Source organism: Oratosquilla oratoria, unplaced genomic scaffold (assembly GCF_046742065.1).
Source record: "Oratosquilla oratoria isolate Oo_2021 unplaced genomic scaffold, ASM4674206v1 SCAFFOLD47, whole genome shotgun sequence".
Taxonomy (NCBI): domain Eukaryota; kingdom Metazoa; phylum Arthropoda; class Malacostraca; order Stomatopoda; family Squillidae; genus Oratosquilla; species Oratosquilla oratoria.
In genome coordinates, this window is record NW_027467711.1 from 1,035,864 (window position 1) to 1,062,104 (window position 26,241).

The window sequence follows — 26,241 nt, forward strand, 5'->3', positions numbered from 1 at the left end:
GTATTTTTAAGTGCAAGGAAGTGATACTACATGTATTTATAGGTAATCAGAAAAGGAAATGAGTAATAAATTTTGTTTGTCTGAAAAACTGATTCGGTCGTACCGCACAAGAGTATGGGTGTCCGGGGCCCCCTTATATCTATCTACAGCTACACATGTATATCTATCTACATCAACATGAATGCGCACATACATGTGTACGTACCTGCGTGCGCACATACATGTGTACGTACATGCGTGCGCACATACATGTGTACGTAATGCGTACGCACATACATGTGTACGTACATGCGTGCGTACATACATGTGTACGTGCATACGAGTAAAAAAAAAAAAAAAATAAACTGCCCGCCACCACACCACGCTCTGTAAAGCGTATCCAAATATAACTATATACAAATCCATTTAGTAATATAATAGTGATGCTCGTATCAGATGTAATGTTTACAATATACGTTAATGATGGGAATTGGTATATATATATTAATGCAGATTAACAATATTATGCACAATGAAAGAATTTTACTTAGGGGGGACTACAGCAGTTCTGGCGTGTTGCCAACAACAATGGATATGTGGAAACACACACATATCTATATGAATACACACACACAGACATATATATTACCCACGTGTACGCTCAGGTACATACATGTGTACATACACATAGATATATGCATACTCACATAAATTGGGTGTATATTTTACTATGCACGCTTATATACGCATTAACTCTATCTACAGCTACACATGCACGCATTAAACATATCTACAACTACACATGTATATCTATCTACATCAACATGTGTCCGCACATACACGTGTATGTGCATACGAGTATACACATACATGTGTACGTGCATACACATACATGTGCACGTGCATACACATACATGTGTACGTGCATACACATACATGTGTACGTGCATACACATACATGTGTACGTGCATACACATACATGTGTACGTGCATACACATACATGTGTACGTGCATACACATACATGTGTACGTGCATACGAGTATACACATGCATGTGTACGTGCATACACATACATGTGTACGTGCATACACATACATGTGTACGTGCATACACATACATGTGTACGTGCATACGAGTATACACATGCATGTGTACGTGCATACGAGTATACACATACATGTGTACGTGCATACGAGTATACACATACATGTGTACGTCCATACACATACATGTGTACGTGCATACGAGTATACATGTGTACGTCCATACGAGTATACACATACATGTGTACGTCCATACCTTGGGTGTATATTTTACTATGCATGCTTATATACACATAAAATCTATCCATAGCTACACATGTTTATCTATCTACATCAACGAGTGCCACACGATATCACTCGTACAAGGATTTCGCCGCAGAGGGAGAGATACAAACAGACAAAAGTGTTAACTAGCCTAACATATATCCTATGCAGTTCAGAGAGAAAGTCTTAACTAGTCTAGGTAACTCAGGGTAAAAATAACTAGTCTAAGATATATCCTAAGCAAGGTCGTTTCTTCCCTAATAAGAATCAGCGAGCTCTCCTTACGAATCATGGATATATGTGTGTACGTACATGCATATCAACAAAAACGCTTTAACTAGTTCGTTCAAGGCATATCCTAGGTAATTGACATATAGAGTGAGAGAGAAAGTCTTAACTAGTGTAGGGAACTCAGAGACACACACACACACAAAAAAAAAAAAAAAAAAAAAAAAAAAAAAACACGCCCGCCACCACACCACGGAGACACACACACACACACACAAAAAAAAAAAAAAAAAAAAAAAAAAAAAAAAAAAAAATCGTAACTAGTCTAGAACTTATTTTTAGGCAAGGCCGGCGCATCCCTAATAAGAATCACCGTGCTCTCTTTTGTAATCAAAATTTGGCCCTAAAGAGGGCCTAGTGAGTTAGTTGGTCGGTCGGCATGAGAATGAAGGCAGGTAAGGGTGGTTTGGATTGGGTTGGGTGGAGGGAGGGTGTGTGGCGTGTTGCCTGCCTGCCTGCCTTCCTCTCTTTCCCTTTCCTTTCCTTTCCTTTCCCTGTGCTCTTCTGCTGCTGCCGACGACCCCCGCTGCGTACGTGCTCATGATCTAAGCACGCTCGCCACGGATCCTGCGAGCCAGCTGGATGTCCTTGGGCATGATGGTAACACGCTTAGCATGGATAGCGCACAGGTTGGTGTCCTCGAACAGACCGACCAGGTAAGCCTCTGAGGCTTCCTGCAGAGCCATCACGGCAGAGGACTGGAAGCGCAGGTCTGTCTTGAAGTCCTGGGCAATTTCACGCACCAGGCGCTGGAAGGGCAGCTTCCTGATCAGGAGCTCGGTGCTCTTCTGGTAGCGACGGATCTCACGGAGAGCCACGGTACCAGGGCGGTAACGATGGGGCTTCTTGACGCCTCCTGTGGCAGGAGCCGACTTGCGGGCGGCCTTGGTGGCTAGCTGCTTGCGAGGGGCCTTGCCTCCTGTCGACTTGCGAGCGGTCTGCTTCGTGCGCGCCATGGCTTGCTTTGCTTTGGTGCTGCAGTACAGTAAGTAATGTCGGCACTAGCCCAACTCTGCCCGCCACCACACCTCGGTCGTCTCGTAGCAGGCGCTCTCATTGGCTGAGAGGCGCGAGGGCCGTAGAGACGTCTGAGCCGCTAAAATGTTCACGTCCCGAGTGCTGCCTTTACCTTAAAGTGGACAAAATCACCTACAAGTCGACCACTTACACCAGCCATTACCAGTGGACCCCTTGGTCAGCACCGTTGGCCATGTCATGTAGGTGTCACATGCCGGTCATGGCACGACTCAAGGCGCCCACGAGGTCTCGACCCATGCGATGGCTACTTTCGGGTACGCACGGGACCCGCCGCCCGACGGCAACGAGAGAAAACGCCGAGTGACCGAGCCGTAGAGACGCGAGCGCCTCGTGCCTTCTGGCCAGATTCAACACAAGCTTCATCATGACCGGTCGTGGCAAAGGAGGAAAGGGACTTGGAAAGGGAGGCGCCAAGCGCCACCGCAAGGTTCTCCGTGATAACATCCAGGGTATCACCAAGCCTGCCATCCGCCGTCTGGCACGACGTGGAGGAGTCAAGCGTATCTCTGGACTCATCTACGAAGAGACACGTGGAGTTCTCAAGGTCTTCCTCGAGAACGTTATCCGCGACGCTGTCACCTACACGGAACACGCCAAGAGGAAGACGGTCACTGCTATGGATGTCGTCTACGCCCTCAAACGCCAGGGCAGAACCCTCTACGGTTTCGGAGGTTAAATTAAGCCCAGGCAGGCAGGCAGGCAGGCAGACATGGGGAAACGCGTGCACGCGCGTGCTTCTCTTCTCCTCGTCCTCGGCCTCCTCTTATTATCTCCCACCAACGAACGGCTCCTTTAGGAGCCACATAACTTTACAAAAGAGATAGATAGACGATATAATTGCCTCACATTTACTACTATGCAGTTCATGGTTCACAATGAACCAACCATTTCAGTTACGTGCATATTTCATGGACCATCACAACCAGAGCGAAGGAAAGAAAAAAGATCCTACGCCTCTAGTAACGAGCTCCTTCTCCCTCCCATTTAGTTAAGTTACCATCTTACTCCTTGCGCTGTCTTCTTAGTTCACCGCTCACAAACAATCCCACAACTGTACAAGCCAATCAATCACCAATTGTGTAGTGGCGGTGGTGCAACAACACAACATTTCCACCAACCTGAATGAATAAAGGAGAGAGTGGTAGCAGTAGTAGTACAATTTGGATGGAGCGCGTTTCAATGACTAGTATTTCTCTGCTGACAGTTGTGCGCTAGTCCAGTTCAGTTACGTGCATATTCCATGGCCAACTATCACAACGAGGGCAAAGTGCCTACGCCTCTATAGAGTACGTGCTCCTCTCCCTCCGATTTAGTTAGTTAGGCTCTTGGTCATTACGCTGTCTTCTTAATTCACGGCTCACAATTCCATAACTGTACAATCCAATCCAACCAATCGCAAATTGTGTAGTGGTGGTGCAAGAACACACTTCCACGAACATGGATTTCGTTAAGGAAGAAAAAAGGGGGTTGGTGGAGCGCGTTTCAATGACCACTATTTAGCTGCTAGTTCAGTTACGTGCATATTTCATGGCCAACTACCGCTGTACCATCCAATCAATCGCTAATTGTGTAGTAGTGGTGGTGGTGCAAGAACACATTTCCACGAGCGTTAATTAAGAAGGGAGAAGAAAGTGGTAGTAGTATCACAATTTTGATGGAGCGCGTTTCAATGACCAGTATTTAGCTAGCTGCTAGCCCAGTTCAGTTACGTGCATATTTCTTTTCATGGCCAACTACCGCTCACAATCCCATACCTGTGCAATCCAATCGATCGCCAATTGTGTAGTGGTGGTGAAAGAACACATTTCCACGAGCGTCAAGAAAGGAGAGAGAGAAGAAAGTGGTGGTAGTATCACAAATTTGATGGAGCGCGTTTCAATGACCAGTATTTAGCTAGCTGCTAGCCCAGTTCAGTTACGTGCATATTTCATGGCCAACTACCGCCCACAATCCCATACCTGTGCAATCCAATCGATCATCAACTGTGTAGTGGTGGCGAAAGAACACATTTCCACGAGCGTCAAGAAAGGAGAGAGAGAGAGAAGAAAGTGGTGGTAGTATCACAATTTTGATGGAGCGCGTTTCAATGACCAGTATTTTGCTAGCCCAGTTCAGTTACGCGCATATTTCATGGCTCACAACTGTACAATCCAATCAATCGCCAATTGTATAGTGGCGGAGGTGCAAGAACACATTTCCATGAACGTTAAGAAAGTGGTAGTAGTAGTATCACAATTTTGATGCATGCGTACATACGAGTATACACATACATGTGTACGCGCTTGCACGCAAACACATATATACATGCACATACATATATGCATACTTTCAATGACCAGTATTTAGCTAGCTAGCTGCTAGTCCGGTTCAGTTACGTGCATATTTCATGGCCAACTACAAAACACAATCCCATAACTGTACAACCCAATCAATCACCAATTGTGTGCAAAAACACATTTCCACGAACGTTAAGAAAGGAGAGAGAGAGAGAGAGAAGAAAGTGGTGCTAGTAGTAGTATCACAATTTTGATGGAGCGCGTTTCAATGACCAGAATTTATCAAGCTAGCTGCTAGTCCAGTTCAGTTACGTGCATATTTCATGGCCAACTACCACAACGAGGGCCAAGGCAAAGTGCCTACACCTCTAGTACGACATCCTTCTCCCTCCCACCCTCTCCCTCTGATTCAGTTGTTGGCCTGCTAGTCATTATGCTGTGTACTTAATTCACCGCTCGCATTTCCACGATTGCACAATCAATCGTCCAATGTGTGGTGGTGCAAGTACACACTTTCATGAGCATGGACTTTGCTAAAGAAGAAGTAAAAAGGTGGTAGTAGTAGCACCATTACAATCTTAACGGAGAGCCTTTCAAATACAGTACTTGTATGTACCTGCTGATACTTGTGCGCTAGTCCACTTCAATACTACCTACCTATCTAGCATTCCATCATCAAAATAATAGAAAATACCCATTGCTGCATCTTACGCTCAACTACAAAGGCGACCACATTGTGTCTAAAGACAAATAGATCAAAATGATGAGGCCAAATGTTGACTTCCTACTCATAGCACCCCTTAACCTTTCTCTTTTCAAATTGCCCCATATCTACAATGACATCTTCATTTCCATTCGCAACCGACTTGGATACCATTGTTACATTGGGTACTTGCTCATGTTATGCCCATGCCTCGCGAGTCAGGTTTCCATTTCATTGTATGCAACTGTACCTAATAGAGCGCCTTCAACCAAGTACTCACCTTTATTCTTTATGAAATGAAAAATATAATTATAGAACCGGGTTGGGTACTCGGTAACTGACAGACAGACACCGCGGATATTGCTCTGTCACCACATCAGCCATTTCTTGTGCAACATTTGCGGGCAGTACGGTATGGCATCAACACACCCGCCAATAACACCTTCCTGTCTTACGGAAATGGCATCCATATTCTAAAATGTACTAGATTATTAGTAATGATCTGCCATACTGTAAATGTCTCATTCCTTTCTTTACTGCGCTTGGACTCAAGCGTGATCCTGCAAAACGGCCAATCTTCATAGATAGCTCAACACCAAGTCACAAAGCAGTCTTGCTACCCAATGGAAATAAATATCCGTCTTTGCCTCTCCTCTTCCACACTCCGTACGCAAGAAAGAAAGGGAGGAAATAGGATAATGTCAAACAACTTCTTGACACAATAAATGAGGCAGGCTCAATTCAAGTGCCAACTTTCTGGTCATTGCAAGATGCCTGCTTAGCTTGCGACGAGGATACACAAAATATTCATCTTTCCTTTCCTTATGGGACAACTCAGCTAAAGATGACCATTACAAGAGAGTTCATTGGCCGGCCGGACACCCACGAGTGGTACTGCAGCTAGGAATGATAAATGTTCTCACACAGCCTCGAGTACATTCCAACAAAGTCTTAATACACCCACTTCATAATTAAACTAGGAGGAGTAAAACACTTTGCCAAGGCCTTAGGCCTTACATTTTCGAGGACAAGAACCCTTTCATGTTTCCAAAGCTATCTGAAGCTAGGATCAGGTTTCTTGAACGCCAAGTAAACGCAGAAAGAGCCATAGCGAAGGTTGGAAAAAAAAAAAAAAAAAAAAAACTGCTTTGTCTGCATGTAGTTCCTGCATTCCTATCAAATCAAATCGCAAGGATCCTAATTGTAAACGACTGCTACCAAAGCTTATTGAGAACTTCTTCAACAAACTACCTTGTCAAAGGATTACAAAGGCGGAGCACGCCGACACGAGACCTTTTGCTCCATATCTAGGTCGGGTGCGAAAAAAAAAAAAAAAAATCAATAATAAATGGCTAAAAATATATATATGATAATGTAAATAAAAAAAAATGCATAGGTATAGTTAGGTAATAAACAAACAGGTAAATTGTAATAAATTGACATATAACTGAGAATCAAACATATTGACATATAAATGAGAAATGTGTATACATTGTGACGAATGTGGATAGGAGGTAAGGGAACACGGGCTGAGGGAAATATTTTTATTCCTGACTAGTTTCCTCTGAAGAAGCCTTTCAGGCGAAACTAGTCAGGAATAAAAATATTTCCCTCAGCCCGTGTTCCCTTACCTCCTATCCACATATAAATGAGAATCAAACATATTGACATATAAATGAGAATCAAACATATTGACATATAAATGAGAATCAAACAGACAAATGATAACAAAACATATAAAATAAGTGATAATCATTACAGCATCTTCCTTAGGTGTTCATCTAAATGGTTCTTAAAACTTCCAACTGAACTACATTGCACTGCCTCTGCGGGAAGTTTATTCCATTCATTAACTACACGGTTGTCCAAGTTGTTTCTACCCACTTCCAAATTAAATCTATTTCCGGACAGTTAGAGACCATTGTTTCTTGTCTGACTCTCATTCAGTGTGGAAATTTTGCCAGTTCCCTTTAGAATCTTAAAGACCGGTTTCAAGTCGACGCTTTTTTAGGAATCGGCTTTGTGGTTCGCCCTTGTACTTTCTTCCAGCCTATCAATGTCTTTCATGACATACGGAAAAAGCATATTCCAAATGTGGACGAACTAATGATTGTTAATGGGTGATGAACTTTTGAAGTCAAAATATCGCGCAATCAGTCTTACAATCTTATTTGCTATCTCAGAGCCTGAAATACACTGCTTGGGTGATTTGAGGTCCTTACTGATAATTACGCCGAGACCTTTCTCACTATTCACTTTTGTTAACGAATTTCCAAATAACTCGTAACCGTACTTACTGTTATTTTCACCTATGTGCATTACCTTCCATTTACTTGTGTTCTATTTCTTTTCGGACCATTGCTGTAATCTATCTAAATCTTCTTGAATGTCTAATTTGTTTAAGTGACCATTTCCCGTCCCGTACAGTTTTGTATCATCAGCAAATTTGGAAACAATACATTTTAGTCCGTGGTCTATATCATTTATATATACTACTAGACAACCCGTGACCCGTTGGGTCGAATAAAATTCTAAATGATACCTTCTTAATAAGATGGTCAATAAAATCTTTATTAAGACAACGCTCTTATATTTACAACATTCTTTGTACAATTTGAATGATTTAAAACCACTTTAATATTTTCAATTTGTTTACCTCTACTCAGCCCAGCATATAATTGTCTATGCTGTACCATAATGCATCTTTCTTTCTGTCTACCAAAATATGCATTCATTCTGCTCTGGAAGTGTAGCTTCAGCCCATTGTTAACATGTCATATCACGATCTTTTTAAAGCAGGTTATTATTAGCTTAAGACTTACCAGTTTTGTGCGGTCCTCGTGCTCTCTCGAAGCAAAGTAAACTGGATACAGGCGTTCTCAAGAAATCAAATAGAGCCTCCTTAATTATGCTTCTGTTATGTCACGTCTCGTCACCCCACTCCCACTCATGATCATTATCGTTCAGGGAGGGAGTAGCGAGTAGCAACGTTTATCAACATAATCTTTATGATAGATATACTATGTCACTATCACCGTATAGTATAAATCACAGAAAATAAGTTTCAATATCAAATTGAGTACAATTTAGAGCTCTTACCCCTATTCAGTAGACGAAGGCAGTGACTGACTTGATTAGTTATAAGAAGTGAAATACAGAAGATTGTGACGCCATGTCGTCGTTGCTTGGAACACTACGCATCATGGTATCAGGCGAGTTTGTCTAAAACAATTTGGCTAACGTACAATTTCTCTAAAATAAAAAAAAAAAAAAAAAAAAAGTCTAAAACAATTGGTCAAAAATACAGTTTCTCTGGGAAAAAAAAAAAAAAATGGACAACAAACAATAAGATTTTCCCAATTTTAGACACTTCTTTCTTTACTCAAATCTGAATCGTTTACATTACCTGACCCGTGTATTTCCACCACCACACCACACCCCCCCCTCCCACTTACCCGAGTTCCCATAGCTTTTAAAGGTGATCAATTTCTGATTTATGACTCGGGACCAGTTGAAAAGCGTATAATCATATTTGCAACACGTCGTCATTTGCAATCTTTATCACAAAGCAGTCATTGGTATGCCGATGGCACATTTAAAACTGTCCCTCTCCTGTTTCACCAGCTATATACCCTACATGGATTAAGAGAGAAACATTCGCTGCCCCTTGTGTTTGGATTATTACAGGACAAAACACAAGAAACATACATAACCTTTTTACAACAGATAAGGAACATTGAACCTTTATGTGCACCATTATCGATAACAATCGATTTCGAGAGAGCAATGATGAAAGCGTTTTTGAAAGAATTCCCCCCCCCCCCCCCAAAAAAAAAAAAAAAAAAAAAAAAACAGTGCAAAATGGCTGCTTCTCCCACTTTAGCAAATGTGTTTTACGAGTAATTCAAAATCATGGATTAAAACAAAAATATGAAACAGATACCAGTTTTGCTTTACGGATGCGGATGCTACCAGCATTAGCATTTGTGCCAATAGCCACAGTGACAGATGCGTTTGAGTTATTGTGTGACAACAACACATTCCCGCATGAAGCACAAGAGGTCGTTGATTATTTTCAAGACACATGGATTGCAAGGCCTAACAGACGGAATAGTCGACGTCCACCTCTCTCTCTTTCGACATGATACGTGGAATATGTATTCTAGGGTGCTTGATGATTGACCTAAAACTACCAATTCCGTCCAAGGATGGCATCGTACATTTCAAACGCAAGCAGGTGCGCATCACCCCAATATATGGAGATTTATCAAATACTTGCAGAAAGAACAAAGTTTCAACGAGGTTCAGATTGAACACTATGTTGGTGGGGTAGAGCCAGAACCCACAAGGAAACGTTACCTAGGCACTGCAAAACGCATAAAAAGGCTTGTTCAGGCTTTCGATCCAAATAATATTATTGATTACGTCCAGGGGATTGCCCACAACCTTTCTTTCTAACTATGAAAGAAGTCTTTTTAGTAGATAGTATATTTTGATAAAGCTGTAATTGTGTTGATAAATCAAGAATGTCTTAATAAAGTTACATAGACACTTCGATCCAAATAATAGTATTGATTACATCCGGGGGGCTGGCCACAACCTTTCTTTTTAACTATAAAAGAACTCTTTTTAGTAGATGGTATATTTGAATAAAGCTGTAATTGTGTTGATAAATCTAATTTTTGTCTTAATAAAGTTTTATTGTCAATAAATTTTGAATGAAAACCAATGTGTACTTTATTAATACATTATAAATTAGATCTACCAATTTCTCAGTCTCTTTTCCTTACACAAACTGTATTTTAGACAAATTGTTTATAGATGAATTGTAATTTAGACAAATTGTTTACAGATGAATTGTACTTTAGACAAATTGATTTACACAAATTGTACTTTAGACAAATTGTTTTGGACAAACTCGCCTCGTCATATCTCCTCTTCTGATTGGCTGGTCCTCAGTCGTGACGACATATCTCTTCTGCTGCTGCTGCTGCTGCTTGGCTGGTCCTCAGTCGTGACGTCATATCACCTCTTCTGCTGCTTGGCTGGTCCTCAGTCGTGACGTCATATCTCTTCTTCTGATTGGCTGGGTGACGGTTTCAAGCAAGCAAGCAAGCAAGCAAGCAAGCAAGCAAGCAAGCAAGCAAGCAAGATGACAAAAACATGATCAGAATTTTATAAGTATATAGATGAATAGAAGTGGCCCGAGAACGGAACAACCCTGAGGAACTCCACTTGTAACATTTTTCCATCTAGAACCTTTTCAATTTAAAACAACTCTCTCTTTTCCATCATTCAGCCAATTACTAGTCCAACTCAATAGGATACCACTTATTCCGTGTGAAGCTAATTTAGTAAGTAGTCTCTCGTGGGGGACGGTATCAAAAGCTTTTCCAAAGTCTACATATATTAAGTCTATATATATATTGTTTCTTTTGTACTAATTCCAGATAACTGTGTTGTACAATTCCAGTAAGTTAGCTACGCAAGAACGCTTCCGTCTCAAATCATGCTGGCTATCATTTATAAAACGGTTACTTTCTAAATGATGTTCGATAGCATCTCTGATGATAGTTTCCATTATTCTTCCTACTATTCAAGTCAAACTTATAGGCCTATAGTTATTTGGTTTCTTTTTGTCACCTTCTTTCAATATGGGAGTAACGTTAGCTAGCTAGCTTCCATTCTCCGGATAGGATGGAAAATATTTGAAAATCATTTCTATTGCAACAACAATCTCATTTTTCATTTCATTTAAGATTCTTGGATGCCAACCGCCAGCCCATTGTTTTTTTTTTTTACTTTGAGTTTCTCTATACACCTTTTAATTTTTTCTTTTGTTATACTTACCGTAGCCAGTAAGTTTACCCTAGGTTTCACTTATGGAGGTGCTTCGTTTACGAATACCGAGCTAAAATAATTGTTTAAAATATTACACATTCCTTCATTTCAATGTTCAAGTTGACCGTCAGCAGATAATAGTGTACCAATGTGATTTCTAGCAACCTTTTTATCTCTAAAGTAACTATACAATTCCTTGGGATTCTCTTTGGATTTATCAGCAATATTCATTTCGTATTCTCTTTTTTAAATCTCTCTGTATTGATACATAACTTTCATAGTCATTGCATGCACCCGAACACTTATATTTCTTATAAGCCTGTCTCTTTTTAGCAATACTTTTGTTCACTTTCTTTGTCGAGCCACTTTGGGCGAGCCTGATATGGGGGACGTCTGTCCTTAATTAAAAGGAATGTAAGTATGAATCATCTTAGTCAGCGTATTTTCAAACATTTCCCACATCTGATCTACAGGTCTTTCGCTTAATTTGGCCTCCCAGTCTGTGAGCTGAAGCTCCTGACGTAGTCCTATCAACTGAGCTTTACTCAAATCGGGTATTTTAGAAACACAATATCCATTCTCAAAATATCAAAATGGTTAACAGGTATCCCCCCGACCCGGCTTCACGTCACAACAGATTGGGGGGTAGTGTTATTCATTTACTCCTTCCCTAGTCCCTCTTCCTTTGTAACAGGCCCCTTTTTAAATATAGCATCCACCTCCCACTTCTACTACCGAAGAGGGTTGATTGCAGTTAGCAGTCCAAGTACATAGGCTCGAGTATTCGGCTCCTATTTTTTTTTTTTGTCTTTTCCGACTGTGGTGTTACCTGTCATTTACACATGTGTTACTACTTTTCTCCGGCATTTGTTGTTGAACAATTTCTATGTGTGTGTGTGTGTGTGCGTGGGCATTTCTGATGCCAAAGAAAAGTGCCCGTTCAAGTTCCTCACAAAATGTTACTTGACCATATTTCTCATAACTAACTAATGTCTAGCGCCAAATAACATGCACCCATTCCATTTCCCTTCCTTGAGACACACAGCATCGTTCACCAGTTACTCTTCGTCTTTCTTATCTCTTACAGAGTGCATACGTCTACACACAACGCAGCTTACCCACGATAGCTATGCTATCCCCTATATATATATATATAAAACAAGATGGAGGCAGAACGAGCATGACAAAATTAATGCACAAACAGCTTGTTATTAACGACAGCCAGCCGCAAAAAAAAAAAAAAAAAAAAAAAAAAAAAAAAAAAAAAAAAAAAAAAAAAAAAAAAAACAAAAAAAAATAGAATGCACACACCATCAGTTAAGGTTAGTCCCCGCACTCAAACACACTTGTGAATAAAGTAGGAGATTTTTTTCTTTCTTTTTTTGTCCTTGACTTGCTATCATTTTCAACATCAATCTCACAGCCACTTGGCATTATATTCTCTCTCCTTTTCCCAGTTGTGGGTCTTTCAATCATGCCACACTTCTCCAAGTGACACAATACTCTCTCTAGAACCTACGGTCACTTCTGTTATTTCTTCTTCATATACTACAGCCTTGTCAAGTCATACGTTTCCTATTTGCATTGGCCTCATTAGTGTACCTGTCACCACTTCCCTTGTACTTTCTGCCACTGTACCCAAAACCCTCATTCCACAAGTCTTCTATACATATATGGATTTTTCCTTTCTATTTCCTCATGTCATGTTCAGAGTGCAGTTGGTTAGTTAGTTCATGGTGCAGGGCATTTCCTCCTCACCCTTCCCTGATAAGAACAGATAAAACACAGTACAAGTCAATTCATATTCAAACAAGAGAGAAAATGCATAATAGAAGGAATGGATCTCCTGCTGTCAAGGTGTGTATAAGCAATGCCCCATTTCAAACTAGTTCTACGCAGAACACACTGCTTTCAAAACATACTACAGAACACAGCTTTCATGGCAGACGAATCACAAAGAAGGTAGACGTAACTGCAGCTTGATCAAATCTGCAAAGGTACATATGGGACTCCACGAGCACAGCAGACAAGAATAGTAGTAGTAATATCAGGATCAATGGATAGAATTGACATTTGTATTAGATACATCTCTCTCTCTTTCTGAATGACATGTGGCTCCAAAAGGAGCCGGGTTGCCCAACCAAGTGTAACAACTTCAAGGAAGAAGAAAAAGTTTACTTGGAGGAGGTGTACTTGGTGACGGCCTTGGTGCCCTCAGACACGGCGTGCTTGGCCAGTTCACCAGGGAGTAGAAGCCTGACAGCAGTCTGAATCTCCCTGCTAGTGATTGTCGAGCGCTTGTTGTAGTGGGCAAGGCGGGAAGCCTCGGCAGCAATGCGCTCGAAAATGTCGTTCACGAACGAATTCATAATCGACATAGCTTTGGAGGAGATCCCGGTGTCAGGGTGAACTTGCTTCAGCACCTTGTAGATGTAGATGCTGTAGGACTCCTTCCTCCTTCGCTTCTTCTTCTTGTCTCCCTTGGAGATGGACTTCTGGGCCTTACCGGCCTTCTTGGCGGCCTTTCCGGACGTCTTGGGCGGCATGTTGCTTCTATGGCAAATGTCAGTGTAGTGCCGGAACGCGTTGAAAATTTGCTTATAAATCAGACATAGTGGGCAGCAGTAGTTGGCAAGAGCGGTCGCAGGCGAACAAGAACCCAATCCCTGCGTTCTGAATGGTCAATAGCCTCCCTCCGCCAACCGCTCTGAGCCGCTACCTGATCCTATATATATCAAGCTTTTTCAAAATCTGGCGCAAGAATTTGCCAGACGCACGCACACAGCCACGCTACCCGTCGAGCTGCAACAGAGGCAGGCCATGCTCCGTGAACCAAGAGAGACCAGGATACAAGCTGCCATGGGGTCTCCGGGTGACACGGACACGCCATTCACCATCCATGAGCTGCAAGCCTCACGTAAGAGATCCTCCGACACTGCTCCAGGGAGCGACCTAGTGACGTACTCCATGGTTGCACACCTGGGGGATGCTGGAGAAGAAGCACTCCTCCAGGTGGTAAACAGCAGTTGGTCCTGTGGAAGACTTCCGTCCAACTGGAAGAGGGCCGACATCGTGCCTATCCCCAAGCCCAGGGAGCCCGGAAAGTATCGTCCTATCTCCCTGACGAGCTGCCTGGGGAAGACCATGGAAAAGATGGTTCTCCAAAGACTTTTGTGGAAACTGGGACCACCACAAGAGAACCTCTATGGCTTCACCAAAGGGGTGGGCACGGCTCAATGCATTACAACGCTTCTGAGCCATGTGGAGCAACGTCACGCCATGGTCGTCTTCTTTGACCTGGAGAAGGCATTCGAGCTTGCCAGTCCCGCTGCAATTCTGGACAGTCTGGCTGCCAGAGGAGTACAGGGGAAACTGTTACAGTGGATAGCGGACTACCTCTCCAATAGAACTGCCAGAGTCCGTCTACAGGGAGTGGAGTCCTGCTATCACCCCCTGGAAAATGGTACACCCCAGGGTGGGGTTCTCAGTCCCACCCTGTTTAACGTGCTGATGAGTGCATTAATAGCCATCCCTCTACCCACAGGATGCCGCCTCCTATCATACGCAGACGATGTCGCGCTGGTGGTGGCAGGCAGAAGGACCAAGGCCAGAAGGACGCAAATGTGCCTCGACCGCATTTCCTCCAAATGCGAAGAGCTTGGCCTCAAGATCTCGCCACCAAAGACCAAAGCCATGTGTTTTGGCACTAGCGTGACACCGAGGGACAGGCTTCTGCTGCAGGGACATGAGGTGGAGTGGGTCAGCACGCACATGTACCTAGGTGTCTGGCTCGACTCCAGGCTGTCCTTCCGGACTGAAGTGGCATACATCCGGGGAAGGGTCCTCAGCCGGATTAACGTTTTGAAGTCCTTGGCGACCAGAGAGGCAGGTGCCAACTGCGCTGTCCTCCGGACATTCTACGTCAGCGCAATTCGACCGGTGATAGACTATGCCAGCAGTGCTCTGGCTGGTCTATCCGCAACACGGTTGGCTGACTTGGAGACAGTACAGAACCAGGCGCTGCGCGTAATATTGGGCGCGCCGCGCTGGACTCTGGTCGCCAATATGCAGCAAGAGGCGGGACTGGTGCCTATCAGTGTGAGGATCTCAGGATTGGTGGTAGCCTTCGCCATAAGAGTCATTCAGAGAGAACATGACTCGTTCCTGCGGCGAAGGCTAATCAGCGCCCTCCAGCAAGATCCGGATCTCTTCCCGCAGAAGAGGTGGTCAGCGAGGGTTGCACACCGCATAAGGGACCTTCACCTGCATGACCTTATCCTTCAGAAGAGGAGGGATGTGCCGGTGGAAGGTTATGTGCAGTCTCCCCCCTGGGAGAATCCACCGGCCAGAATCAGTGTGATGGCGTCACGACGCGGTACGCCGCTGCCGCGCCTGCGGGCGGATGCGGAGGCCACAATGAGATCTGTCGCCCAGGAAAACTGCGTCGTCTATTTTACAGACGGCTCCGTGGATCCCGTACACAACGTGGCAGGTGCAGCGTTTGTCACGAAGGACGAGGAACAGGGAGTAAGGGTGTTGGGCACTCGCTGCTCGACGCAAGCAGAGGGTGTTGCAGTGGGTCTAGCATTGACCCATGCTCTCAACACCCACCAACGTAATGTAGTTGTGCACACAGATAGTTTAGCTCTGTTGCAATTAATATCCAAAAATTATCACACTGACCAGAAAAAACTAATGACCTCACTGTTGTTTCAGCTCAAGGCCCTCCGTCAGCAAGGGAGATCAGTCGTCCTCAACTGGGTGCCGGGACACATCGGCATCCAGGGAAATGAAGCGGCAGACAGGGTGGCCAGAAGAGCGGCCACAGGGGACATGGAAGGCGGAATCGGTGTCCTCCCGAGCCGAACTGAGATCTTGGCCATTGCAACGAGAGCGATGGCCAAGAGGGAACTACAAAGCCATAGGAACCTAACAGCCCAGAGGCCGTCAGCACGCTGGTATCAAGTTGCCACAGCGTATGAGCGACTGACCCCTGGAGTCCGTCTCTCCAGGATAGAGGAAGTCACCCTTCATCGACTCCGTCTCGGGTATCGATGCTTCTCGGAGGTGACGGGACAGCCGGAGGCCTGCATCCACTGTGGAGAGGCCGGCGCAAACGGGCTAGATCATTATGTGGCCCTTTGCCCGGCGACCAGATTTCTACGTGCGGGCCCCAGGACCTCGGCTGGGGGACTCATCCGTCGACTGACGGTGTCCCTTAACTCGTATCGGCTGGGACGCCTCCTTCAAGTGCCGCCCCCCAGATGATACGGATGGGTTCTGTTCGACTGTACTCTCTTGCTGATTTTTGACTTTTTTGACTTATGACACATTTTAATTTAAGCCAAGGACTAATGCTTTCTTCTCTTCACCTAGGTAACTGCGCATGATGCCTTAGACTGGACCGGATGGGACGCGACGGGTGCAGGAACCACGTCGGCTGGACCGGATGGGACGCGACGGACTCATAGGACACTAACCACGTCGGCTAGATCGTGGAGACCGTACAGCGCAACATATATTGACATATTTTTAACAAATGTACATGTAACTTATTGTAAAAGGCATACTTGTATGCCTTCTAGGAATATGGGTAGAGACCCAAACAAGATGTATTTCTTGTAAATCAATAAATCTAAAAACCCCAGCGACGCTTATATCCTCAACAACTTGCTCACCGTGTAGGACGGTCGGTTACCCTCGCTCACAACACAACTCATCATGTCTGGCCGTGGCAAAGGCGGAAAGGTTAAGGGAAAGTCAAAGTCTCGCTCAAGCAGGGCTGGTCTTCAGTTCCCCGTCGGTAGGATTCACAGACTCCTCCGCAAGGGCAACTACGCCGAGCGCGTTGGTGCTGGTGCCCCTGTCTATCTGGCAGCAGTCATGGAATACTTGGCTGCCGAGGTCCTCGAGTTGGCCGGCAATGCTGCCCGCGACAACAAGAAGACCCGTATCATCCCTCGCCATCTCCAGCTTGCCATCCGCAACGACGAGGAACTCAACAAGCTCCTCTCTGGCGTTACCATTGCCCAGGGTGGTGTCCTGCCTAACATCCAGGCAGTTCTCCTGCCCAAGAAGACAGAGAAGAAGTAAAGGCCCAAGCGACATCTTTAAACTTCTTCTTCGTGTCTTCTAATAACCGGCTCCTCTTGGAGCCACAGTCCTTTACAAGAGAGATAATTTGGTTCTTACTGACTGTCCATTCTTTTATTTCTTATTTTTCATCCTCTTCTTCCTTGTCAATCGCATCGCGTCTTGCCATTAGGTTTCCTCGTATGTAGCATGCATTAGCTCACTTGAATCAATGTAACCATGCGCCTGTACAGATGCAAGCATACCTGCCAACATAGATACATTCTCGCACCATCGCACGTTGTTCCTGTACAAACACGTATGCATCATTACGCACGCACACACACACGTGCGTGCGTGCATGCATGCACACACACACACACACACACACACACACACACACACACACACACACACACACACACACACACACACACACACACACACACACACACACACACACACACACACACACACACACACACACCCGCCCGCACACACACACACACACACACCCACACCCGCCCGCACACGCACGCACACATACATACACACACACGCACGCACGCACGCACACACACACACACACACACACACACACACACACACACACACACACACACACTCTTACGTGTGTACGTCTGATGCGGTTCGTTTCCACATCATGATAATAGATTATCGTCCCAATTGTAGGAAGGAATCATTTAAACTTCCATACTGTTTTAGGACTCATTTTTTAAATCGGCCGTCAGCCATCACATCAATAATACTCGACCAATATACAAATGCTCTGTAAAGCGTATGCAAATATAACTATATACAAATCCATTTAGTAATATAATAGTGATGCTCGTATCAGATGTAATGTTTACAATATACGTTAATGGTGGGAATTGGTATATATATATTAATGCAGATTAACAATATTATGCACAATCAAAGAATTTCACTTAGGGGGGACTACAGCAGTTCTGGCGTGTTGCGAACAACAATGCATACGTGGATACACACACACACACGCGCGCGTGTACGCTTAGGTACATACATGTGTACATACACATAGATATATGCATACTCACATAAATTGGGTGTATATTTTACTATGCACGCTTATATACGCATTAAGGGAGCCCCGGCCGCGAAAAATCGACAAAAAAATTCTGGAAAATGAACGAATTTTAGGTAAACATTTCAAAAGGTTCTCCATGATGGTGGTAACACTCAAACAAAATATTAGAGCTCAGTTCCCTTTCTTTTCTTATATATAAAATAAAATAGATAAATTTTTGGAGACCTCTGGCAACCCCATTGCATGAAAAACATTTGAAATGAGTCAAAATTTCGATAGCCATTTTTTTTTTTTTTTTTACTGCAATTCATATCTATGGAGATATCTGGCAGCTTGTGTATGGAGGTATCTGGCAGCTTGATATGGAGGTATCTGGCAATTTGACTAAACCCACAGGACGATGCTAAAAGGAGAGACTTTAGTAACAGTCGAAGTGCGTAAACAGGAGAATATCATTTTCTCATGCTATTCATGCACGCGATCGTATATACTGTATATATATGTATATATATATATATATATATTTATTCTTCCAACAGATAAGCATTTCAAAAGATTCTCTATAATAGTGGTAGCACTTCGACCAAAAATTACATCTCAATTCCGTTTCTGTTCTTATATATAAAATAGAATAAATTAATTATTGGCGACACCTGGCAAGCATCTCACTCCTGCACGTCAAATAAATCTTTCATTTATTCTAGCAATAACCAATATTCATTATTCTACCAACAATAACTGTGGGAGGGGTGAAGAGAAATAGTAACTTTAACTTGGTAATAGAATAAAATAAAGGAAAATATAATTTAATGTCTTTAAATGTCCGTGCGGCATTTAAAGGGCGCTACTGAAAAGTTTGTTTTCTTTCCATTCATCAAATTATAAGTCGCTCTTTTATATACAAATTTTCACTTTTTTTTTTTTTTTCATTTGTAGAGAATTGTAAGACGTAAATATCTGGAAGTCAAAATAAAGCAATTTCTTTGGCAGTATTTTTCTAGCTATTATTTTTCCTCAGAAATTTAATCTTTTTAACAATATGTACAAAAAAAAAAAAAAAATCATTGCTATTCTCGTACGAGGTAAATAAATAAAAAATCTACAAAAAAAAAAAAAAAAAAAAAAAAAGGTCAGATAGGGCCACTCTTCAAATGGACCTTAAGCAAAAAAAAATTGGTAAGACCTTTTCCACGATATTAGTTTTTGAAGTTACTGAACATTTTGCCCATTGACTATTAGATAATATGGTATTTTTAAGTGCAAGGAAGTGATACTACATGTATTTATAGGTAATCAGAAAAGGAAATGAGTAATAAATTTTGTTTGTCTGAAAAACTGATTCGGTCGTACCGCACAAGAGTATGGGTGTCCGGGGCCCCCTTATATCTATCTACAGCTACACATGTATATCTATCTACATCAACATGAATGCGCACATACATGTGTACGTACCTGCGTGCGCACATACATGTGTACGTACATGCGTGCGCACATACATGTGTACGTAATGCGTACGCACATACATGTGTACGTACATGCGTGCGTACATACATGTGTACGTGCATACGAGTAAAAAAAAAAAAAAAATAAACTGCCCGCCACCACACCACGCTCTGTAAAGCGTATCCAAATATAACTATATACAAATCCATTTAGTAATATAATAGTGATGCTCGTATCAGATGTAATGTTTACAATATACGTTAATGATGGGAATTGGTATATATATATTAATGCAGATTAACAATATTATGCACAATGAAAGAATTTTACTTAGGGGGGACTACAGCAGTTCTGGCGTGTTGCCAACAACAATGGATATGTGGAAACACACACATATCTATATGAATACACACACACAGACATATATATTACCCACGTGTACGCTCAGGTACATACACATAGATATATGCATACTCACATAAATTGGGTGTATATTTTACTATGCACGCTTATATACGCATTAACTCTATCTACAGCTACACATGCACGCATTAAACATATCTACAACTACACATGTATATCTATCTACATCAACATGTGTCCGCACATACACGTGTATGTGCATACGAGTATACACATACATGTGTACGTGCATACACATACATGTGCACGTGCATACACATACATGTGCACGTGCATACACATACATACACATACACGTGTACGTGCATACACATACATGTGTACGTGCATACACATACATGTGTACGTGCATACACATACATGTGTACGTGCATACACATACATGTGTACGTGCATACACATACATGTGTACGTGCATACACATACATGTGTACGTGCATACACATACATGTGTACGTGCATACACATACATGTGTACGTGCATACACATACATGTGTACGTGCATACGAGTATACACATGCATGTGTACGTGCATACACATACATGTGTACGTGCATACACATACATGTGTACGTGCATACGAGTATACACATGCATGTGTACGTGCATACGAGTATACACATACATGTGTACGTGCATACACATACATGTGTACGTGCATACACATACATGTGTACGTGCATACGAGTATACACATACATGTGTACGTCCATACGAGTATACACATACATGTGTACGTCCATACGAGTATACACATACATGTGTACGTCCATACGAGTATACACATACAGGTGTACGTCCATACGAGTATACACATACATGTGTACGTCCATACGAGTATACACATACAGGTGTACGTCCATACGAGTATACACATACATGTGTACGTCCATACGAGTATACACATACATGTGTACGTCCATACGAGTATACACATACAGGTGTACGCCCATACGAGTATACACATACATGTGTACGTCCATACGAGTATACACATACATGTGTACGTCCATACGAGTATACACATACATGTGTACGTACTTGCACGCACACACATAGATATATGCATACACGCATACCTTGGGTGTATATTTTACTATGCATGCTTATATACACATAAAATCTATCCATAGCTACACATGTTTATCTATCTACATCAACGAGTGCCACACGATATCACTCGTACAAGGATTTCGCCGCAGAGGGAGAGATACAAACAGACAAAAGTGTTAACTAGCCTAACATATATCCTATGCAGTTCAGAGAGAAAGTCTTAACTAGTCTAGGTAACTCAGGGTAAAAATAACTAGTCTAAGATATATCCTAAGCAAGGTCGTTTCTTCCCTAATAAGAATCAGCGAGCTCTCCTTACGAATCATGGATATATGTGTGTACGTACATGCATATCAACAAAGACGCTTTAACTAGTTCGTTCAAGGCATATCCTAGGTAATTGACATAGAGAGTGAGAAAGTCTTAACTAGTGTAGGGAACTCAGAGTCACACAAAAAAAAAACACGCCCGCCACCACACCTCGGAGACGCACACACACACAAAAAAAAAAAAAAAAAAAAAAAAAAAAAAAAAAAAAAATCGTAACTAGTCTAGAACTTATTTTTAGGCAAGGCCGGCGCATCCCTAATAAGAATCACCGTGCTCTCTTTTGTAATCAAAATTTGGCCCTAAAGAGGGCCTAGTGAGTTAGTTGGTCGGTCGGCATGAGAATGAAGGCAGGTAAGGGTGGTTTGGATTGGGTTGGGTGGAGGGAGGGTGTGTGGCGTGTTGCCTGCCTGCCTGCCTTCCTCTCTTTCCCTTTCCTTTCCTTTCCTTTCCCTGTGCTCTTCTGCTGCTGCCGACGACCCCCGCTGCGTACGTGCTCATGATCTAAGCACGCTCGCCACGGATCCTGCGAGCCAGCTGGATGTCCTTGGGCATGATGGTAACACGCTTAGCATGGATAGCGCACAGGTTGGTGTCCTCGAACAGACCGACCAGGTAAGCCTCTGAGGCTTCCTGCAGAGCCATCACGGCAGAGGACTGGAAGCGCAGGTCTGTCTTGAAGTCCTGGGCAATTTCACGCACCAGGCGCTGGAAGGGCAGCTTCCTGATCAGGAGCTCGGTGCTCTTCTGGTAGCGACGGATCTCACGGAGAGCCACGGTACCAGGGCGGTAACGATGGGGCTTCTTGACGCCTCCTGTGGCAGGAGCCGACTTGCGGGCGGCCTTGGTGGCTAGCTGCTTGCGAGGGGCCTTGCCTCCTGTCGACTTGCGAGCGGTCTGCTTCGTGCGCGCCATGGCTTGCTTTGCTTTGGTGCTGCAGTACAGTAAGTAATGTCGGCACTAGCCCAACTCTGCCCGCCACCACACCTCGGTCGTCTCGTAGCAGGCGCTCTCATTGGCTGAGAGGCGCGAGGGCCGTAGAGACGTCTGAGCCGCTAAAATGTTCACGTCCCGAGTGCTGCCTTTACCTTAAAGTGGACAAAATCACCTACAAGTCGACCACTTACACCAGCCATTACCAGTGGACCCCTTGGTCAGCACCGTTGGCCATGTCATGTAGGTGTCACATGCCGGTCATGGCACGACTCAAGGCGCCCACGAGGTCTCGACCCATGCGATGGCTACTTTCGGGTACGCACGGGACCCGCCGCCCGACGGCAACGAGAGAAAACGCCGAGTGACCGAGCCGTAGAGACGCGAGCGCCTCGTGCCTTCTGGTCAAGTCCTCCTATGCCATGACAACAATCTAGCCCCTAATTGCTCGCGATTCGCCCGGTGGCAATAGCCCTCTTTTATACACTACTATCTTTTCATTTTCTAACAGACGTTCTTCCCCTCCCACAAAACCCGATCCCGCGCAAGCGAGGTGGTCTTTTCTTGAATTCCAGAATTCCAGATTCAACACAAGCTTCATCATGACCGGTCGTGGCAAAGGAGGAAAGGGACTTGGAAAGGGAGGCGCCAAGCGCCACCGCAAGGTTCTCCGTGATAACATCCAGGGTATCACCAAGCCTGCCATCCGCCGTCTGGCACGACGTGGAGGAGTCAAGCGTATCTCTGGACTCATCTACGAAGAGACACGTGGAGTTCTCAAGGTCTTCCTCGAGAACGTTATCCGCGACGCTGTCACCTACACGGAACACGCCAAGAGGAAGACGGTCACTGCTATGGATGTCGTCTACGCCCTCAAACGCCAGGGCAGAACCCTCTACGGTTTCGGAGGTTAAATTAAGCCCAGGCAGGCAGGCAGGCAGACATGGGGAAACGCGTGCACGCGCGTGCTTCTCTTCTCCTCGTCCTCGGCCTCCTCTTATTATCTCCCACCAACGAACGGCTCCTTTAGGAGCCACATAACTTTACAAAAGAGATAGATAGACGATATAATTGCCTCACATTTACTACTATGCAGTTCATGGTTCACAATGAACCAACCATTTCAGTTACGTGCATATTTCATGGACCATCACAACCAGAGCGAAGGAAAGAAAAAAGATCCTACGCCTCTAGTAACGAGCTCCTTCTCCCTCCCATTTAGTTAAGTTACCATCTTACTCCTTGCGCTGTCTTCTTAGTTCACCGCTCACAAACAATCCCACAACTGTACAAGCCAATCAATCACCAATTGTGTAGTGGCGGTGGTGCAACAACACAACATTTCCACCAACCTGAATGAAGAAAGGAGAGAGTGGTAGTAGTAGTAGTAGTAGTACAATTTGGATGGAGCGCGTTTCACTGACTAGTATTTCTCTGCTGACAGTTGTGCGCTAGTCCAGTTCAGTTACGTGCATATTCCATGGCCAACTATCACAACGAGGGCAAAGTGCCTACGCCTCTATAGAGTACGTGCTCCTCTCCCTCCGATTTAGTTAGTTAGGCTCTTGGTCATTACGCTGTCTTCTTAATTCACGGCTCACAATTCCATAACTGTACAATCCAATCCAACCAATCGCAAATTGTGTAGTGGGGTGGTGCAAGAACACACTTCCACGAACATGGATTTCGTTAAGGAAGAAAAAAGGGGGTTGGTGGAGCGCGTTTCAATGACCACTATTTAGCTGCTAGTTCAGTTACGTGCATATTTCATGGCCAACTACCGCTGTACCATCCAATCAATCGCTAATTGTGTAGTAGTGGTGCAAGAACACATTTCCACGAGCGTTAATTAAGAAGGGAGAAGAAAGTGGTAGTAGTATCACAATTTTGATGGAGCGCGTTTCAATGACCAGTATTTAGCTAGCTGCTAGCCCAGTTCAGTTACGTGCATATTTCTTTTCATGGCCAACTACCGCTCACAATCCCATACCTGTGCAATCCAATCGATCGCCAATTGTGTAGTGGTGGTGAAAGAACACATTTCCACGAGCGTCAAGAAAGTGGTGGTAGTATCACAAATTTGATGGAGCGCGTTTCAATGACCAGTATTTAGCTAGCTGCTAGCCCAGTTCAGTTACGTGCATATTTCATGGCCAACTACCGCCCACAATCCCATACCTGTGCAATCCAATCGATCATCAACTGTGTAGTGGTGGCGAAAGAACACATTTCCACGAGCGTCAAGAAAGGAGAGAGAGAGAAGAAAGTGGTGGTAGTATCACAATTTTGATGGAGCGCGTTTCAATGACCAGTATTTTGCTAGCCCAGTTCAGTTACGCGCATATTTCATGGCTCACAACTGTACAATCCAATCAATCGCCAATTGTATAGTGGCGGAGGTGCAAGAACACATTTCCATGAACGTTAAGAAAGTGGTAGTAGTAGTATCACAATTTTGATGCAGGCGTACATACGAGTATACACATACATGTGTACGCGCTTGCACGCAAACACATATATACATGCACATACATATATGCATACTTTCAATGACCAGTATTTAGCTAGCTAGCTGCTAGTCCGGTTCAGTTACGTGCATATTTCATGGCCAACTACAAAACACAATCCCATAACTGTACAACCCAATCAATCACCAATTGTGTGCAAAAACACATTTCCACGAACGTTAAGAAAGGAGAGAGAGAGAGAGAGAGAAGAAAGTGGTGCTAGTAGTAGTATCACAATTTTGATGGAGCGCGTTTCAATGACCAGAATTTATCAAGCTAGCTGCTAGTCCAGTTCAGTTACGTGCATATTTCATGGCCAACTACCACAACGAGGGCCAAGGCAAAGTGCCTACACCTCTAGTACGACATCCTTCTCCCTCCCACCCTCTCCCTCTGATTCAGTTGTTGGCCTGCTAGTCATTATGCTGTGTACTTAATTCACCGCTCGCATTTCCACGATTGCACAATCAATCGTCCAATGTGTGGTGGTGCAAGTACACACTTTCATGAGCATGGACTTTGCTAAAGAAGAAGTAAAAAGGTGGTAGTAGTAGCACCATTACAATCTTAATGGAGAGCCTTTCAAATACAGTACTTGTATGTACCTGCTGATACTTGTGCGCTAGTCCACTTCAATACTACCTACCTATCTAGCATTCCATCATCAAAATAATAGAAAATACCCATTGCTGCATCTTACGCTCAACTACAAAGGCGACCACATTGTGTCTAAAGACAAATAGATCAAAATGATGAGGCCAAATGTTGACTTCCTACTCATAGCACCCCTTAACCTTTCTCTTTTCAAATTGCCCCATATCTACAATGACATCTTCATTTCCATTCGCAACCGACTTGGATACCATTGTTACATTGGGTACTTGCTCATGTTATGCCCATGCCTCGCGAGTCAGGTTTCCATTTCATTGTATGCAACTGTACCTAATAGAGCGCCTTCAACCAAGTACTCACCTTTAT

The 26,241-nt window shown here is 43.7% G+C and overlaps 6 protein-coding genes across 6 annotated transcripts; 3 read left to right on the plus strand and 3 right to left on the minus strand.

Moving 5' to 3' along the window:
* Positions 1–1,282: 1,282 nt before the first annotated feature.
* LOC143023438 (histone H3) lies at positions 1,283–2,547 on the minus strand. The gene has a single exon (XM_076181959.1). It carries the CDS (start codon positions 2,531–2,533, stop codon positions 2,123–2,125), a length of 411 nt encoding a protein of 136 aa, XP_076038074.1. The 5' UTR covers positions 2,534–2,547; the 3' UTR covers positions 1,283–2,122.
* Positions 2,548–2,979: 432 nt separating this feature from the next.
* Positions 2,980–3,414, plus strand: LOC143023439 (histone H4). The gene has a single exon (XM_076181960.1). The coding sequence runs from the start codon at positions 2,980–2,982 to the stop codon at positions 3,289–3,291; it is 312 nt and encodes a 103-aa protein (XP_076038075.1). The 3' UTR covers positions 3,292–3,414.
* A 10,131-nt stretch (positions 3,415–13,545) lies between these two features.
* Positions 13,546–14,175, minus strand: LOC143023407 (histone H2B). Its single transcript, XM_076181929.1, has one exon. The coding sequence runs from the start codon at positions 13,979–13,981 to the stop codon at positions 13,610–13,612; it is 372 nt and encodes a 123-aa protein (XP_076038044.1). The 5' UTR covers positions 13,982–14,175; the 3' UTR covers positions 13,546–13,609.
* A 2,897-nt stretch (positions 14,176–17,072) lies between these two features.
* On the plus strand, positions 17,073–17,812 carry LOC143023408 (histone H2A). Its single transcript, XM_076181930.1, has one exon. It carries the CDS (start codon positions 17,157–17,159, stop codon positions 17,526–17,528), a length of 372 nt encoding a protein of 123 aa, XP_076038045.1. The 5' UTR covers positions 17,073–17,156; the 3' UTR covers positions 17,529–17,812.
* A 3,484-nt stretch (positions 17,813–21,296) lies between these two features.
* Positions 21,297–23,158, minus strand: LOC143023454 (histone H3). The gene has a single exon (XM_076181974.1). The coding sequence runs from the start codon at positions 22,736–22,738 to the stop codon at positions 22,328–22,330; it is 411 nt and encodes a 136-aa protein (XP_076038089.1). The 5' UTR covers positions 22,739–23,158; the 3' UTR covers positions 21,297–22,327.
* A 58-nt stretch (positions 23,159–23,216) lies between these two features.
* Positions 23,217–23,803, plus strand: LOC143023455 (histone H4). The gene has a single exon (XM_076181976.1). The coding sequence runs from the start codon at positions 23,359–23,361 to the stop codon at positions 23,668–23,670; it is 312 nt and encodes a 103-aa protein (XP_076038091.1). The 5' UTR covers positions 23,217–23,358; the 3' UTR covers positions 23,671–23,803.
* The last annotated feature ends 2,438 nt before the right edge of the window (positions 23,804–26,241 follow it).